General features: G+C 40.1%; 2 protein-coding genes across 6 annotated transcripts in view; both read left to right on the forward strand.

The window, feature by feature from the left end:
- The first annotated feature begins 967 nt into the window (after positions 1-967).
- zgc:173486 lies at positions 968-15,450 on the forward strand. 4 transcript variants are annotated; one of them, NM_001442598.1, is made up of 8 exons: positions 968-1,009; positions 1,868-2,159; positions 2,345-2,454; positions 7,367-7,711; positions 7,868-8,159; positions 8,320-8,429; positions 10,117-10,485; positions 13,632-15,450. In NM_001442598.1, the coding sequence occupies exons 2-8, from the start codon at positions 1,882-1,884 to the stop codon at positions 14,339-14,341; spliced, it is 2,214 nt and encodes a 737-aa protein (NP_001429527.1). In that variant the 5' UTR covers positions 968-1,009; positions 1,868-1,881; the 3' UTR covers positions 14,342-15,450. The 4 variants fall into 4 exon arrangements, with proteins under 4 accessions (NP_001429527.1, NP_001108543.2, XP_087158196.1 ...); NM_001115071.2 differs by lacking the exon at positions 13,632-15,450 and having other exon boundaries at positions 10,117-11,033; XM_087302070.1 differs by lacking the exon at positions 968-1,009 and having other exon boundaries at positions 1,866-2,159; positions 13,632-15,348.
- A 1,185-nt stretch (positions 15,451-16,635) lies between these two features.
- Positions 16,636-18,797, forward strand: part of LOC110437757 (piggyBac transposable element-derived protein 3) — a 34,606-nt gene continuing 32,444 nt past the window's right edge. For both annotated transcript variants that reach the window (XM_087303404.1, XM_087303407.1), the window contains exons 1-2: positions 16,636-16,705; positions 18,437-18,531. The gene's annotated coding sequence lies outside the window, so the exon portion shown is untranslated. The remainder of the gene's footprint in view (positions 16,706-18,436; positions 18,532-18,797) is intronic.

The raw sequence follows: 18,797 nt of genomic DNA on the forward strand, positions 1-18,797 counted from the left end.
AGCGTCTCTCACACTGGCCCCGGGCCATCGGGCAGTCCTTGTTGTTGAGCCCTGATAATGCAAAGTAATAAACAATAGCTGCGTCCCAAATCGCATACTTTTGCACTATTCTACGCCATTTTGTAGTATAAATAGTGTTAGTAGTGTGTTCACACTGAAAACTCAAAAAATAATAAGTGCACTTTAATTACCCGGATGATGCACTCATTCAGCCGCTAAAATGATGGACACTTCACACACTCAGCGGCCGCAGGTTTGGTAATGTAGCGGAAGGGGCGGAGCTATCGGACGCACATGTTGAATAACTTTATTTATTTTGGATGGTGAAAGCAAAATTCTCCTACAAGAGTGATTATAGCTCCTCCTGATGGTGAATGCAGTTACACTCATGGCAGGTATTATTTGATAATTCGGTCGTTTATTTCACTGATTTGGCAACCGTCAAACGTCATCAGGGAAACGGTTTGAATTTCCGCTTAGTAAAAAAACATTAGTGTGCCATTTGGGACGACACTACATACATATACTATCCTGTTGAGTGTGTAGGTGCATAAGTACATAGTGCATGAGTGCATAGTGTATAGTGTGCCATTTGGGACGCAGCTATAATGTCTTGGGCAGATTCATCACCTGTAATTGTAATCTTTTATCATTAAGATTTACAACACATACAGATTTTACCTGTTCAGGAAAGACGCGTTACACTTTAAATGACGAAAAAGGATTTATTCAAACTTTCTTTTAAGAAAAAGCTTTTTTTTCTCACTTAAAATAGAATTACATTTGCTTTTAATTTTGTTGGGTGTATTTTTAACAGCTTTTAAGAGCCTAATAAACACAATTTCACGTCTTATTCTAATTAATTAGGCTTTTTTCTCTACATTAGCGATTGTTTTTGTCCTGTCTAAGTGTTTTAGTTTGGCGTGTTGTTGAGCCTCCGTTGCTCCCGCCTCGCGGTGATGACGTCAGCGCTGACGCGTTCATTCAGCGTCGAGTCTTCAGAGCTGAGGTGAGTCGTTGACGCTTTTTCTCGTGTTTACACAACAATAAAACACACTTTACAGTTTATTAAAGCGACAATCTGCGACTAGTTTCTGCATTGAGTTCACCTCTATCTGTGTGTCTGCTGACCAAAACAATACAGCAGGCAGAGAGCAGCTCTGAGAGGACTATATGAGTGAATGTGTTTAAGTTTTCCTCTATTGTGAATGAAGGTTTTTACGTCAGTTTTAATATCACAGTGTAATATGTGAATGTAAATAAAGGGAATCTGCTGCAGCTTCGATGTTGAAAGCGTTTACATTTTTAGTTAATAGTGAACCCTGATTTATTAAAGGTTTTTGTGACTTCTCAAATAGATGTGCTGCTGCTAACAATCTACTCAATTAATTGGTATAAATGCTTACTTCCTATTGAAATTAGATGTTGATGTCGAAGCATTTTTAAATACAATTAATTATAATAGTGTTTATCCTGCAAATACTTAATAGTCTGATTTGATGATCCTGGATGTCTGTTTAATGAGTGTTTGCAGTCTGTGCCTCATCAATAATATTATCAGAGCTGCTGAAATCCACTTTATTTCATGTCAATAGATTCTTTGTGCTTTGTCATTCATTATACTGATGTCTTCAGATCTACAAATTATCACAATCATTAAATTTTATTTGTGTCAGTATATTACAAACTAACATATTGTATCCAATACAAGATATAGCATCATATTATGATTCATCAGTCAGTGAAATGAATCAGATTTCACATATCACCTATATAAAGGGGTTGTATGGAGACATGCCTAGCATTTAAAAGTGAAAGCATACCCATTTTTATGCTAAAATATTACTTTCATTTACTTGATTTTCAGAGCTGAATGAAGACATGAAGAATCACTTAAATGTTCATTCAAAGATGAAGCGTTTTCTATGCACTTTGTGTGGAAAGAGCTACAATCATCCAAACAGTTTAAGAAGACATCAGATGGTCCACACTGGGGAGAGACCTTACAAGTGTTCACACTGCGGAAAAACATTCAATGACTCGGGGAGTCTAAAAGCACATGAGAGGATTCACACTGGAGAGAAGCCGTACACGTGTACTCAGTGTGGGAAGAGTTTCATACGATCGTCAGACCGTAATCGACACATGATGACCCACAGGTCTCTGAGACTCATCAATATTTTCCGAGCTGCTGAAATCCTCTTTTTTTTCCTGTCAGTAGTTTAGTTTGGTTTTAACCAATTATTTTTCTTAATGCTGTCAACTGCAAGATATAACATCATAATAAGATCTATTTCCTTAATCAGTGTAAATGAATCAGATTTCTCTGTTTATTCTCCTGAAGCTCTGCCGCCATCAGTGAAAGACAAAGACAGAGTTTATTGAAGGACAGTGAGAAGATGAGTGATCCAGAACCCTGCAGAATTAAACAGGAGGAGACTGAAGAACTAATAGGTTTGTTTATTTATTACTCTTCAATATTGAGGCTGAAGGTCAGTGCGGTTATTAACCTTTAAACACTTCATCAGTTTTAGTTCTTTTTCATATTTCTTTTCATTATATCTTAACAATATTTCTGTTTAGTATACGGGACACTGTTTTTACTGTTTAGTTTTTCACTTTTTATGCTGAAGTTTCATTAAACATTAAAATTACTAATAAAAAAGTTAGTGATTAGCGAATCGCTCATATATCTGCTCTGAGACGGATCCTCTGATAGACACGGCTTTGAAATGCTCCAGTGTCAAGGGAAACGTTCGATAATGCAATTTTGTCCTTTAATACAAGCAGTCAGTTATATATAAACTGTAGCTTTTATTTTAGCTGCTTAAAGAAAACACTCTTTAAATTTATCAAACAAAACTTTTTAATCATTGTCCCGCTTGCTTTTTGAGCATTGTCGTGCAAGTTCTTAAACACCTGTCATTGGTCATTGTGTTCCCGCACTCAACAGAAAGGGATGCTATTGGCTCTGATGGTCAGGGCCGGCACGTCCATAGAGGCGACCTAGGCAGCTGCCTAGGGCGGCAGAATAGAGAGGACGGCGTCCGCAACACTACCCTCACCCCCCGCACCCTCATTTATATCCGCGTCTAGGGCGGCAGAATAGAGAGGGCGGCGTCTCCGACACTACCGTCACCACCCGCGCATTATATCCGTGTCTAGTGCGATAGAATAGAGAGGTCGGTGTCTGCGGCACTACCCTCACCACCCGCGCCCTCAGTTATATCCGCGTCTAGTGCGATAGAATAGAGAGGGCGGTGTCCGCGGCACTACCCTCACCACCCGCGCCCTCAGTTATATCCGCGTCTAGTGCGATAGAATAGAGAGGGCGGCGTCTGCGGCACTACCCTCACCACCCGCGCCCTCAGTTATATCCGCGTCTAGTGCGATAGAATAGAGAGGGCGGCGTCTGCGGCACTACCCTCACCACCCGCGCCCTCAGTTATATCCGCGTCTAGTGCGATAGAATAGAGAGGGCGGCGTCTGCGGCACTACCCTCACCACCCGCGCCCTCAGTTATATCCGCGCCTAGTGCGATAGAATAGAGAGGGCGGCGTCCGTGGCACTACCCTCACCACCCGTGCCCTCAGTTATATCCGCGTCTAGTGCGATAGAATAGAGAGGGCGGCGTCCCCGACACTACCCTACAACCCGCGCCCTCAGTTATATCCGCGTCTAGTGCGATAGAATAGAGAGGGCGGCGTCCCCGACACTACCCTACAACCCGCGCCCTCAGTTATATCCGCGTCTATTGTGATAGAATAGAGAAGACGGCGTCCCCGACACTACCCTACAACCCGCGCCCTCAGTTATATCCGCGTCTATTGTGATAGAATAGAGAAGACGGCTTCCCCGACACTACCCTCACCACCCGCGCCCTCAGTAATATCCACGTCTATTGTGATAGAATAGAGAAGGCGGCGTCCCCGACACTACCCTCACCACCCGCGCCCTCAGTTATATCCGCATGTAGGGCTACAGAATAGAGAGGGTTGGGGTTGAGGGCGGCGTGACCGTCCTTTGGCTAAAGCGGTAGTTGAGCTTGCTCCGGCCCTGCTACTGGTCAGTGTGGCTCTGGTGTTGTTCACTGAGTAATGTGGATACATATGATCGGTCGTGGTTAGTCTATAATGTGGGTATATTTAATGAATCTTTATTTGTAGAGTGCTTTTATAATGTTGATTGTGTCAAATCAGCTTAACATAGAAGATTATAGTCAATTGAAACAGTGTCGGTCCAGTTATCAGAGTTCAGTGTGGTTTAATTTTCACTGCTGAAAGTTCAAACACTGAAGAGCAAATCCTTGAGTAGCTCCACAAGTCCCAACCAAGCAAGCCAGTGGCGACAGCGGCAAGGAACAAAACTTCACCAATTGGCTAAAGTGAAGGAAAAAACCTCGAGAGCAACCAGGCTCAGTTGGGCACGACCATTTCTGCTATGGCCAAAAGTCTTGTGCAGAGGTGCAGTCTAGGTGCTGGAGAACACTAAATGTCCATCGTGGAGAAGCTGCAGATGGGAGAGGTCACCGGCTGGTGTACAGGGTGTCCCTTCAGGATCAATGTGAGGACTTGACTGTCACTGTGATCTTACAGGGATTAGTCTCATGCTTTCCACTCCTCCATGACCACCACAGCAGCTGCTCAGGATACGGCCTGGTCCAGGATTATGGAAAACTTGGGAATATTAAAAATAGACTAACATAAGCAGATACCGTTCAAATTATAATGTCTTTTGGGAAGTGTCAAAGCTGATCCAGCTGCAGAGAAACACGCTGGTGTCTGTGGATCTACAAGAATCGCTGTAACAGACGAGAGAGGAGAGGGAACGTTACCTCATACAAGCAGGTCAAAGATCCGCGCACACAGTGAGAGAGAAGCAGAGCAGGGATGGAGTTTACAGCTTTTATTTTCTCCACTGCAGTGAAATAAGGGCTCGTGGGTTCTGCTTTAACAGTTGTCTGCTTTTTAAGTAATGTTAGCTGGATGCTTTTAATTTCTTGCAATCGCTACCCTCGCCATAGTTTGTTAATATCCAAAATAATTGCCCTCTCTTTCTCAGTTAGAGAATCAATGGGAAAAAGAACTTGGACTTGGTTTGGATCAGGAATGGTGGAAAATGGCAGCTGAAAGGGTTAATTCCTCTTCTTCCTGTGCCAGACTGAGTCTGATTTAATTTAAGGTTCTCCATAGAATTCACCTAACAAATCTCAAATTAAGTAAGCTATTCCCAGGCGTGGATGTTTGCTGTAATAGGTGTTTTCTAGCTCCTGCTGATCATGCTCATGTGGTTTTTTTCTTGTCCAAAGTTGGGACATTTTTAGTTTTTTTCTTTGATACTTTTTCTACAATTTTCAACATTTCTCTTGAGCCATGCCCTTTGATTGCTATTTTTGGTGTAACGGCTTTGTTGGAAAACCTTTCAAATAAGAATCCTAGGCGATGCAGTGGCGCAGTAGATTTCCTCCAGGTGCTCTGGTTTCCCCCACAGTCCAAAGACATGGGGTTCAGGTGAATTGGGTAGGCTAAATTGTCCGTAGTGTATGTGTGTGGATGTTTCCCAGAGATGGGTTGCGTCCGGAAGGTCATCCGCTGCATAAAAACGTGCTGGATAAGTTGGCGGTTCATTCCGTTGTGGCGACCCCGGATTGGATAAGTTGGCGGTTCATTCTGCTGTGGCGAGCCCGGATTAATAAAGGGACTAAGCCGACAAGAAAATGAGTGAATGAATAAGAATCCCTATGTTCTAGCCATTGCATCTCTGATAGCCCTGAGATGGATTTTATTACACTGGAGGTCTTCTAAACCTCCTTTCACTGTCTCATGGTTGGACGATATGAGGTCTTCTCTATATATTGAAAAAATTAAGTTTACACCAAGAGGTTCCACTGAAACTTTTTTTTTAATAAAAACTGGGATCCTCTTATTAATTTTGTCAGGAATACGTCTCTTTGCTTATTTGTAAGATTTTTATTTTTTCTTTCACGAAAGCTATCTGCCCCTTTTTATTAATGTGTGAGTGTTTTGTGTATTTTATAAATGTATATTTATTTAGCTGCTTTGACAATTCTTGTAGGTGCTAATGTTGTGTGTTTGTGTGTTTTTAATTCTCCTACTTCGGGGTGGGATGGGGCACTCATAGATATATACACTAGATATCGCATAGGGACCCTGAGCATGTGTCAATAGCGCCGCCACATTGGTACAGTGCTCCCAGGACAAATGTCATTCAAGCGCACTAGTCAAGACAGTGTTATTACGTGAAGATGCGGGACTTTAGCGCTGTCTACGGGTGTAGTAATGAGCAAACAAAGCACAGTTTTATGCTAGTTTTATGCTAGTTTTGTTGAATAAAATCAGCAAACAATGCAAAAGAAATATGACAATGAGACGCTGCTCTGCCAGAAACTTGTATTATTGTCGGCTAGTGAACGAGTCGTTCATAACGGAGATTCATTCACAAACGAATCGCTCCCTCCGTCAGTATGAGAAGTGAAAGCAGGAGAGGAGCTGTGTTTCAGGACATGATTAGATCAAATTTAACAGGGAGGGTGAATGTGAATAGTACATTTCTGTACACACAAACACAAGCTTTTTATCAGGAATGCCTGTGCGGTCACTGATCCAACAATGTAGAAAAGTGATGTAAAATTATTATAATTTTCGTAATTAGAAAAAAAAAAGTGCATACTAACATCCAGGAAAACTCCCGATCATAGATATATGTGTATATGTGTATATCTCTGGCTTTGCATGGCCACAGACCTCCACTGTACCTTTGTCCCGCATTCATTTCAAAGGAGCGCTGCCCTGTAGCAAGATGGCGGCGCTATTGACGCATTCCGTCCAAAAGACAACAATAGGCCAGGCGACATCTAGTGTATATATCTATGTGGGGCACTAAGGGGTTTTGAATGTTCTTGTTTACCCTTAGTTATTGTTTAAAACAAAATTGTAAATAATTGATATTGTGAAAAATAATAATCAAAATAATCACAGCTTTTGCGATCTGAACAGCACACCTTTTCAAATAGCCATTTCAGTTTAAAATCAATTAATCGTGCAAGTTAAGGTGCTCTAGCAACAGACGCTAGACCCATGGTCTTTAGCCTCCTTGTTAGAGCAACCGACTCCCATGCAGAAGGTCGCCGGTTTGGTACCAGCTTGGAGCGGGTTGGGTTGTGTAGGACTGGCAGGGTTGCACAAGCCTATTTTATACCACAAGTTTAATGTAAAGACAGCTTACTATGAACTTGTGTGTTATACACTTAAACCTTTTCTAACTTTAATAAAGATATGTAAGATTAGGGACTATCCTTGAGCACTGTCTGCTGTTACACACTGACATGTTTTTACTTAATTTACAGATGTGAAGGTGGAGAGTGAAGATGAGGAGAAACATCATGTCAAGAGTGAAGAAGAAACTCACACAAGCACTGAACACAGTGTTTTACTGAACAGCACAGCTGTAAAAGGTTTCGTCTGCACTCGGTGTGGAAAAAATTTTGGGCGAAAATTTGATCTCAAGCGTCACATGTGGATCCACACTGGAGAGAAACCGTACAAGTGTTCACAATGCGACAAGAAATTCTGTAAATTACAAGACCTGAAAACACACAAGAAGATTCACACTAAAGGGTTTCTCTGCATTGCCTGTGGGAAGAGTTTCAGGGATACATTTTCTCTACGAAGACACACGCACAAATCTCTTGGTAAGTTTATAATCTAAAGGTCTAGCCCTTCCAGATTTTATTAGTTAGGATAATTGTGGAGCTTATAACACTTATTTGAAGTGTTTGCATTGAAACATGCATAATGATTTAAAGTGTTTAAAAGTGAAAGTGAAAGCATCCCTACTTGATTTTCAGAGCGTAACGAAGACATGAAGAATCACTTTAATGTTCATTCAACGATGAAACATTTTTCATGCTGTTTGTGTGGAAAGAGCTACAATCATCCACACAGTTTAAGAAGACATCAGACGATCCACACTGGAGAGAGACCTTACAAGTGTTCATATTGCGAGAAAACATTCAGTGAGTCAGGAAGTCTGAGATCACACGAGAGGATTCACACTGGAGAGAAACCGTTCACATGTACTCAGTGTGGGAAGAGTTTCATACGGTCGTCAGACCGTAATCGACACATGATGACCCACAGGTCTCTGAGGCCAATCCTCTTTATTTCCTGTCAGTAGTTTAGTTTTGTTTTAACCAATTATTTTTCTTAATGCTATCACCTGCAAGATATAACATCATAATAAGATCTATTTCCTCAATCAGTGTAAATGAATCAGATTTCTCTGTTTCTTCTCCTGAAGCTCTGCCGCCATCAATGAAAGACAAAGACAGAGTTTATTGAAGGACAGTGAGAAGATGAGTGATCCAGAACCCTGCAGAATTAAACAGGAAGACACTGAAGAACAAACAGGTTGGTGTTTATTCATTAATCTTCAATAATGTAGCTGAAGAACAGTGAGGTTGTTTTGTTTTTCACTTTTTACACTGAAGTAACATTAAACAGTAAAATTACTAATAAAACACTCAATAGCGAATCACTCGTATATCTGCTCCTCTGATAGACACAGCTTTAAAATGCTCCAATGTTCTTCTCTCAGTGTAAAGATTCTGTGAAGCGATGACTGTTGTAGCCAATCACAGACATATCCGTTGAGTTTATTAACACGGCTGTTTAAGATCCTACTCAACAACCTGCAATTCTCTTTAATTAATTGGTACCTAACTTGCTGAAATTTTCATCAGCAGATGGCCCTGGGCTTTTCTAATTTGGGAGAAGCACACTAAGATAAGATAATAGGCTCATCATTAGCAATCTCGCCTTCATTCAATCATTAATTCATTTTCTTTTCGACTTAGTCCCTTTATTAATCCGGGGTCGCCACAGCGGAATGAACCGCCACCTTATCCAGCACATGTTTTACGCAGCGGATGCCCTTAGTACGGACAATTTAGCCTATCCAATTCTTCTATAGCGCATGTGTTTGGACTCCGGAGGAAACCCATGCAAACTCGGCGAGAACAAGCAAACTCCACACAGAAACCCAGCCTAAGCTCGAACCAGCACTACCTACTGCGCCACCGCGTTGCCTTAATTCAGTCATTTACAAGAGAACTCCTATAATAATAATAAGTCAACTTAATGAATAATAATTAGAACATCCTAGCTTCCTCATTGCTCCATCCAACATTATCATATCCAATCTCTGTTACTATGTCCAAGTTAGATTTATTCCCTGAGGAATAACGACACAGCTCCTCCTACGTCCAGGCCGACATCCGGTGTTTTGGGACTTGACAAAACATGCCAATAGAGTTGCTGTACCTAGGGGTTACCAGGCAATACTTAGCCGAGCGATACTTGCAAGATGCCAGTGGAAACGCATCATCAGCCTTTTTTCATTTCAAAATCCTAATCCTCTCCTTTCCCTTGGGTCATAACCCCTCTATCCAGTTCTAGCGTGAGGTTGCCTTCGGTAGCGGCACCGATCCTGAGACCCGCCATTTCCCACTCCCCCTGTTTTGCTTACTCCTGGTGCTGACCCAAGCAGAGGCTCTCTCTGCTAATGGAGCCAGTGGCCATCAATTCCACCCTCTTTTCCCCCCGCAATACAATCCATCAGATCCTAGTTTACAACTCCTACCAATATTGTCCCGATACGCAAACCACCAATACTGCGCAAACTAGATCACTAGTTTACTCAGCCCTCTTTCCACCAATGGCCCACTCACTATGCATCTCCAACGGGAGGATCCCTCTGCCAGCAGCTCAAGTTCAGTCATTCACTTCCCCTTCCCACATTTGTCCAACAACCATGGCCAATACAGGTGTGAGGCCTGATTGCTGGCATTCCTTTCACTTTATTCCGATTATGATCTGCTTTTACTTCTGGGGCCAGTCCAACCATGAACATGCAATCCTGTCAGAAATGCAGGAAATTGATATCACAGACAGAATCACACCCAATCAAACTATGAACTTGTGTGTGATTCACCTAAAGTTTTCCTAAATTTATTAATGGTTATTTTAGATTACAAACTATCATTGAGCCCCGTCTGCCACTTAACACTGTCATGTGACTTATTTACTTTATTTGCAGAGGTGAAGGTGGAGAGTGAAGTACTGTGGGGAATCGAAGATGAGGAGAAACATCATGTCAAAAGTGAAGAAGAAACTCGCACAAACACAGATGGTAGTGTTTCAATGAACAGCACAGCTGTGAAAAGTTTAGCCTGCACTCAGTGTGGAAAGAGATTCAGCCGCAAATACGGTCTCATCATTCACATGAAGATCCACGCCGGAGAGAAACCTTACAAGTGTTCCCACTGCGACAAGAGATTCAGTAAATTACGAGACCTGAAAGCACACAGGAAGATTCATCCCAAAGAGAAACCATATCGCTGCATAGCTTGTGGGAGGAGTTTCATGGATATATTTATACTACAAACCCATACCAAAAAATTTCACGGTAAGTTGATCGTCTAAAGATTCAGTAATGTTTAATGTTATGGACCTGAAACGTACAGAAAAGAAGATACGTCAGGATACGTCTTATGTTCAAACTTAATAGTTTATTAAAATCACAAATATTTTGTGTGCTGACGAATAGCGCTAATGCACTTTGGGCGTTCCGAGTTCGAGTCCCAGCTTTAGGAGCTTGTGTACATGTACACACCCATACACATGTGTGTGACTGACTGTATGTGTATGTATGTAGGGCACAGGTGTCAAACTCCGTTCCAAAAGGGCCGCAGCTCTGCACAGTTTAGTTCCAACCCTAATTAAACACACCTGATCAAACTAATTGGGTCCTTCAGGCTTGTTTGAAACCTACAGGTAAGTGTGTTGGAGCAGGGTTGGAACTAAACTGTGCAGGGCTTCAGCCCTCCAGGGATTGAGTTTGACACCCCTGATGTAGAGTATGTGTGTGTGTTTTAAATACAACCTCAAATCAGAAAAAGTTGTGACCGTATGAAAAACACAAATAAAAAAGAAAGCGGTGATTTTCAAATTTAATTTGACTTGTATTTCATTGCAGACAACATGAGCACAAAATATTTCATGTTTTTCTGCTGAACTTTCATTTGTAAATATACATTTCCTGTCATTCAGACCTGCAACACAATCCAAATAAAGTTGTGACAGGATCACTTTAGGGCTAGAAATCAGCTAAATTCTTTAAATAATTTAAAACATTTGATGTCAACAGATGATTGTAATTATGATTTGATGCAAAAGCAGCATCCAGGAAAGGTCTAGTCCTTTAGGAGAAAAGATGGGCGGAGCATCGCCAATTTGCCAACAAACACATGAGAAAATTGAAATATTTAAAACAATGTTCCTCAGAGAAAGAGAGGAAGACAACTGGACTTTTCACCTTCAACAATGCAGAACATCATCAAAAAAAATCAAAGAAATTTGGAGAAAGTTCAGTGCGTGAAGAACGGGGGTGCAAGCGCATATATCTCCGATTCCTCAGGAGGCGCTGCATCAAGAATCCTCATTTATCTATAAGCCAGATCACCACATGGGCTCAGGAATACTGTGGCAAATCTTTGTCAAGTACCACAATACATAGTTACATCCATAAATGCTAGTTAAAACTGTAATCTGCCAAAAAAAAAGCCCTATGTTAACAGTGTCCAGGAGCGCCGTCATCTTCTTTGGGCTCGGAGGTATCTGGGATGGCCCATCAGACAGTGGAAATGTGTACTGTGCTCAGAGGAATCAGTATTTCAGGTATTTTTTTTTTTTTTAAAGAAATGGACACCATGTGCTCAGGACCAAAAACAAAAGGATTATCCAGACTTACCAGCAACAAATGCAAAAGCCAGGGTCTGTTATGGTCTGGATATGTGTCAGTGCCCTTGGCATAGGTAACCTGCACTTCCGTGAAAACACCAATAATGCTGAAAAGTGCGTAGAGATTTTGGAGCACAATATGCTGCCACCTTTTCCAGGCATGCTCTTGCATATTTCAACAAGACAATGCAAAGTCCTGTCTGTGGAGGAAGAGGATACAGGTATTTGACTGGCCTGCCTGCAGTCCTGACCTGTCTCTAATGGAGAATGTGTGGCACATTTTGAAGTGCAAAATGCGACAATGAAGACCTTGTGCTGTTGCCCACCTCAAGGCTTGTTTGCAGGAACAATTGAACAAAATTACTGTCTTCAGTCGCTAAACGCCTTTTAGGTGTTGTGAAAAGGAATGGCAACATTACAAAGTGGTACATGCGTTGCTGTTCCAACTATTTTTGAAATGTGTTGCAATAACCAAAATTGGAATACGTCTTTATTTTGAAAAAACAAACAATAAAAATCATGAGGAACACATTAAATATTGTTTGTTGTGTTGTCTGAAATGAAATGCAAGTCAAAGTAAATTTAGAAACCACTACTTTTTTGCATTTCCATACTGTTACGATTTTTTCAGATTTGGGGTTGTACTATAAAGTGCACTACTGTTAGAAAAATACATTTTCATTAACCCTTTCTGCACATAAGGGGGTATAAAACATGAACGCATGAGTATAGAATATAAATATATATGTGTGTGTGTGTATTTATTTTGAAAGCAGAGGCGTGGTTCTTTATTTTAATATGTAATTTAGTCATATTCCTAGTTGAAAATATTCTGAGGACTGTCAAATTTAGGTGAAACTCATAAAGAATGTTGGCAGGACAAGAGTTAAAGGAAAAGTAGTACTTTTGATTAGTGAGGCATATATTCAATAAGAATGCCTTAGTCATTGCAATTTAGTTGATAGGCTGGTTTTCAGTAATAAACAAAATAATCAGGGCGTTACCTTGGACATTGGTTTATGGTTGTAATGAAGTTCACGGCCCTTTGGCCGCCGGGAAGAAGGAGGCGGAGAACCGACACAGGTTTAAATTATTTATTAATAACAGGGACAGCAGCTCCTCACGGAGACTGCCGTCTAAACCAAAACAAACGGACAGCAGCTCCTCACGGAGACTGCCGTCAAACTGAAAGCAAAAGTAAAACAATATGCCCGGGCCCGGTCCTCTCTCGGCTTCCTCTTATAGTCCAGAGCTCCTTCTGTGGGATCCGAGGCCGGTGCGCAGCACAGGTGCATCCGCTCACGTGGCTGCCTCATTCCGTTCCCACGGCTCTCGGCGACGCCCCCTCGCCACAATGGTCAATATTGATTAGAAATGTAATTTGCAAGCATGTGCAATTATATGTGTTACATTCCTACAAAAATCAAGGGGTTAAACAAAATAACGAGGAGCGAACAAACGAAGAACACGGGGAGAATACCGCTTCCTGACCCAGAATCATCAGACAACATCGTCTTAATTAATTTTATGATCACCATCAGGCAATCGTTGATTTTTTTTGATTAATTATTCACCACAACATGTAAACAATAATTAGATTTTTAAAAAATTATTCTCTAGACAACACTAATAAATACATGTATGGCTGTAAATTCACCTGTTTTTAAATTGACACTCAAAATTTCACTAAAGATTTCTGCAAGTTTGTAATGGAAACCTGCCTATTGATTAATTGTGTGAAAGTGAAAGTGAAAGCATCCCTACTTCCCATTTTGGTCTTAAATGTAACTTTTTTGTTTACTTGATTTTCAGAACTGAGTGAAGACATGAAGAATTACTTTGAAGTTCATTTAAAGCTGAAGCCGTTTTCATGCTCTTTGTGTGGAAAGAGTTTCAATCGTTCACATATACTAAGAAAACATCAGAGGAATCACTCTGGAGAGAAACCGTACAAGTGTTCGCACTGCGACAAAACATTCAGTCAGCCAGAGTATCTGAAAAAGCACAAGGTGATTCACACTGGAAGGAAACGTTACAAGTGTTCACGCTGCGAAAAAACATATAGCAATTCAGAAAATCTGAAAATGCATGAGATGATTCACACCGGAAAGAGACCGCACACATGCGACCAGTGTGGGAAGACATTCGTACGATCATCAGACCTTAATCGACACATGCTGATCCACACTGGAGAGAAAAAACACAAATGTGATCAATGCGGCAAAACATTTCTGAGGACTTCAGATCTGAAGATCCATCTTAGATCTCACACAGAAGATAAACCTTATCCATGCTCCGAGTGTGGAAAGAGTTTTAAAAGACAGTCACATTTAAGTAAGCATCAGAAGATGCACGCTGCTGTGAAAGAGCATGTGTGCCTTAAATGTGGGAAGACTTTTAATAAAGCTGGATATTTGAAACAGCACCAGAGGATGCACACTGGAGAAAACACAGATGCGGAGTGTGGGAAGAGCTTCACAAAGTCATCAAACCTCAAACAACATGTGGAGGGAAAACAGTGATCAACGTGGCAAGACATTTTTAAGGGCTGCAGAGCTGAAGAAACATTAAGGCCAATGTTTTCAACACGTTTTTCAGCATTCACACTCAAGTGATTTTTCTGTTAGATGGTGCTTAATGAACTTACATCTTTTGAAAGGAAACTGAAATGAAAACAGAGTCCTATTTGATCTGGATTTACTCTCTAGACAGCAAAAAGGTTCAGTATGTAAAGGTGCTGTATGTAAGTTTTTGTCTCTTCTAAAGCTTAAATATACCATAATGTGTTTGCAGATATGTTAGAAACATGTTAAGTGAATATATTTGTCTATCTGAAAAACATTGCTGAAGTCAGTTATTCTCTTTTGAAAATGTCTGTCTTTGTTGTGGTCTCTATACCCAGCCCACTGAAAGTTTACTCCGTTATATTTCAACGCCTTGGTGGAAAACACACCGTATTTCATTTCAGTCATGAAGGCTGCTTCAGTGTACCTGCATTTGAGTCATCAGAGGAGGGGCGGAGTCAAACAGTGTTTTGATTTTAGAGTGCCAATGGGTGTCAATCTTACATACTGCACCTTTAACACATTTTTGACGCTATTCTTTTGTTCAGGTGGTTTAAGTAAGTTCTAAATTATGTAGCTAATAATACATCAAAACAATCTGAATTTAAATTGTGTTCATTTGAATTATTGACAATGGGGTATATGCCGAAGTATGCTAAAGGACTTTTAATTTGCCAGTAACCTTGGTTAAGCGCTTCCGGTGAATTGTATGCCATTGCAAAATCAGGGCGTTTAAGGTCTGTTTTCTTTAAAAATCTGTAATCTCCACTGGCTAAGTGATATCCGATGTAAAGCCTGGGGGGGTTCGGTACTTCGGTACTTATGGGGACCGGACTATACCGAAAAGCTGAGAAACTGTGCTTTTCCATCCGTAATAATTCAAATTCATCATTTCATTCATTCATTTTCTTGTCGGCTTAGTCCCTTTATTAATCCAGGGTCGCCACAGCGGAATGAACCGCCAACTTATCCAGCAAGTTTTTACGCAGCGGATGCCCTTCCAGCCACAACCCATCTCTGGCTCATCCACACACACACTCATACACTACGGACAATTTAGCCTACCCAATTCACCTGAACTGCATGTGTTTGGACTGTGGGGGAAACCGGAGCACCCAGAGGAAACCCACGCGAAGGCAGGGAGAACATGCAAACTCCACACAGAAACGCCAACTGAGCCGAGGTTCGAACCAGCGACCTTCTTGCTGTGAGGCGACAGCACTACCTACTGCGCCACTGCCTCGCCCCAATAATTCAAATTAACACAATTTAAATTCACATAGTTTTGGAATATTATTAGCTCCATACAAAATCAGTTTAAATCAATTAGGAAAACATCTACTTTTACTCCTCAAGCTATTCAGGAGACATGCGCACCCACTGACAGGTAAAGATGTTCACTGTTGTCTTTTAGGCCTACTGAGGGATCGAGATGCACTGACCAATGTTTACATGTGCACATGACTGGCCAATATTGGTGTGGTAAACATTTTCATAAGTGTCCTCCAAATTTATCTACCACCTGTTCATATATATATATATATATATATATATATATATATATATATATATATATATATATATATATATATATAATTAAATTCATTCAGCAACTCCATGCGCTGAAATGTTTTTTTTTCCACTGTTTGATGATAATAGTTATTCTCTTTAGTCGCCTCCTGTTGTTACAAATATTAGTAAAACTGTGAGCGTGTCAAGTATAAAAGCCTCTACATCTAATGGCTATGTGTGCAGTCAGCTGTGGAGCCATGTAAAAGTATAAATCAGACTTAAAGAGAAGTAAATGTTTTATAAAGCAATGCAAAAACGCATACTTTTAATGAGGACTCTAGAAAGCTAAATCCCCCAAAAGATGGTGTATGGTCACTCTGTTTAAATGCCATATTAGGCCTTTGACATCTTGCTTCATGATACAATCTATGTAATTAAGTATAAAAAATTGTCTTGGGCAGATTGAGCACCTGTAATTCTTGTATTAAGTATTTCAACATATTTTATAGTGTAGCTATGTGTATTAATAGTAGTTAGCTTTAAAAAAAGTTATTTTTTTTTACTTATCAGCCACGAATAATGTTTGCCTTTTCATTTTAACTGTGAATGTATCTTTCTAAAGGGCCTAATAAACAATATTTCACCTAACACGTATTTGATAAGATGGCCTTTTCTCTACATTAGCGATTGTTTTGTCCTGTCAGCAGTATTTTAAATTGGCGCGTTTTTGTTGATCCACCGTTGCTCCCGCCACGCATTGATGACGTCAGCACTGACGCGTTCACTCAGCGTCGAGTCTTCAGAGCTGAGGTGAGTCGTTGACGCTTTTTCTCGTGTTTACACAACAATAAAACACACTTTACAGTTTATTAAAGCGACAATCTGCGACTAGTTTCTGCATTGAGTTCACCTCTATCTGTGTGTCTGCTGACCAAAACAATACAGCAGGCAGAGAGCAGCTCTGAGAGGACAATATGAGTGAAGTGTTTGAGTTTATCTGTGTTTACATTAGTGTTTAAGTCTTTCCAAATTTGTTATATCGCAAAGTATAATCTGTGAAGGGACATAATGGGAATCTACCACAACAGATTAATGAAAGTTGATGCTGAAAACGTTAAAGTAATAGTTTATGGTTTAAAGTGTAGAAGAAGATCTGGGATAATGCTAACAGCAAAGCATTGAGAATGCATATCCCTCCCTGCCATCCAAAGCCACGTCCCCTGAAGTCATGAACGTGCACTGGATAACATAGACATCCATATGATGCTAGATCGGGGATGTCAAACTCAATTCCCTGAGGGCTGCAGCCCTGCACAGTTTTGTTCCAACCCTGCTCCAACACACTTACCTGTAGGTTTCAAACAAGCCTGAAGGACTCGGTTAGTTTGATCAGGTGTGTTTAATTAGGGTTGGAACTAAACTGTGCAGATCTGCGGCCCTCCAGCAATTGAGTTTGAGTAAGATTACTTTATAATTCTGTTATTCCAAATGTAAACACATTTTGAAAAACGGTATTGTTTCTAGCACATTTTTAGTTGTGTAATAAGCAAATTTTGTCGTAATGTGGTAGAGTTGTCACAATATATTATTCAGTACCAATCGATTCTGAAATAAAAAAAAATGGAAATATCAGAGCTGCTGAAATCCTCTTTATTTCATATCAATAGCTTCTGCTTTTACTTCATCAGACTGATACTTTTAATTGAATGTTATAGGAGCAAAATACATACAGTAATATCATATAGTGAATTTCGTATTGTATCAACTACAACAGGGGTATCCAAACTCAGTCCTCGAAGGCCGGTGTCTTGCAGATTTTAGCTCCAACTTCTCTCAACACATCCTACAATATTTAGAATGTCTAGAAAGTCCTGAATAATTTTAGTGCCAACCTCACTTAGACACTCCTGAACCAGCTAATCAAGCTCTCTCTGGGTATACTATACATTTCCAGGCAGGTGTGTTGAAAGAAGTTGGAGCTAAACAACACAGGACAGAGTATGGACACCCCTGACCTACGAGTAGGCCCACATGGAATCTACGCGCGCAGAATTCCACAGATTTTAAGCCCATTATTAATTCTGTTTATTTACTTGTGTAAATGTGTGTAAATTTATATTCATTCAGTTTTTAAATTAATTACAGTACTATTATTGATTAATAGGACTATATATTTTAAAATTATTATTGATTTATTTACAATATAGTCTGTACAGTAAAATTTTCTGTCTTTTAGTAGAGATATTATATGAGAGACTTGCTTTGTTTACCAAATAAAGTGAATCTAGTTGGATTTGCATTGTAAGCATTAAATACAAGTTAAAAATGTATTTTTATTTCATATATTAAGGTTTTAGTTATGATACTCCCAAATTAATTCTGCACAAATCCATAGATTTTTAACACAATTCTGCGCAGAAATAGCAAAAAAAAATGTCCCCAGATTCCAACTGGCCCTACCTATAAGATATGGCATCATAATAAAATTTATTTCATCGGTGAGTGTAAATGACACAGATTTCTCTGTTTATTCTCCATCAGTGAAAGACAAAGACAGAGTTTATTGAAGGACAGTGAGAAGATGAGTGATCCAGAACCCTGCAGAATTAAACAGGAAGAGACTGAAGAACTAATAGGTTTGTGTTTATTCAATACTCCTCGATAATCTTTAAGAACTTAACCAGTTTTATTTTTTTTCTATTACTTGTAATCTTATTTGAATATATTTGTGTGTGGAATATGTTTAATTTAAGCTTAAAATTTATTAAAACTGTAAATTTAATCATTCAGTGAATAGAGAATCCTCTGATAGACTCGGTTTTGAAACGCTCCAGTGTCTGTGAGAGAGTTTTGTGGGACAAATTCATTTCTGGGTCTAAGAGATAAATAAGTTTCTAAATGA

This window comes from Danio rerio, chromosome 22 (assembly GCF_052040795.2).
Source record: "Danio rerio strain M-AB ecotype USA chromosome 22, GRCz13ab, whole genome shotgun sequence".
Lineage (NCBI taxonomy): Eukaryota > Metazoa > Chordata > Actinopteri > Cypriniformes > Danionidae > Danio > Danio rerio.

Bases quoted from the DNA above. Each gene is read 5' to 3' on its own strand.
- zgc:173486 (NM_001442598.1), top strand. From the start codon at position 1,882: ATGAAGAATCACTTAAATGTTCATTCAAAGATGAAGCGTTTTCTATGC. The intron at 2,160-2,344 runs GTCTCTGAGACT...ATTCTCCTGAAG, and splicing joins CGACACATGATGACCCACAG to CTCTGCCGCCATCAGTGAAA. The intron at 7,712-7,867 runs GTAAGTTTATAA...CTTGATTTTCAG, and splicing joins ACACACGCACAAATCTCTTG to AGCGTAACGAAGACATGAAG.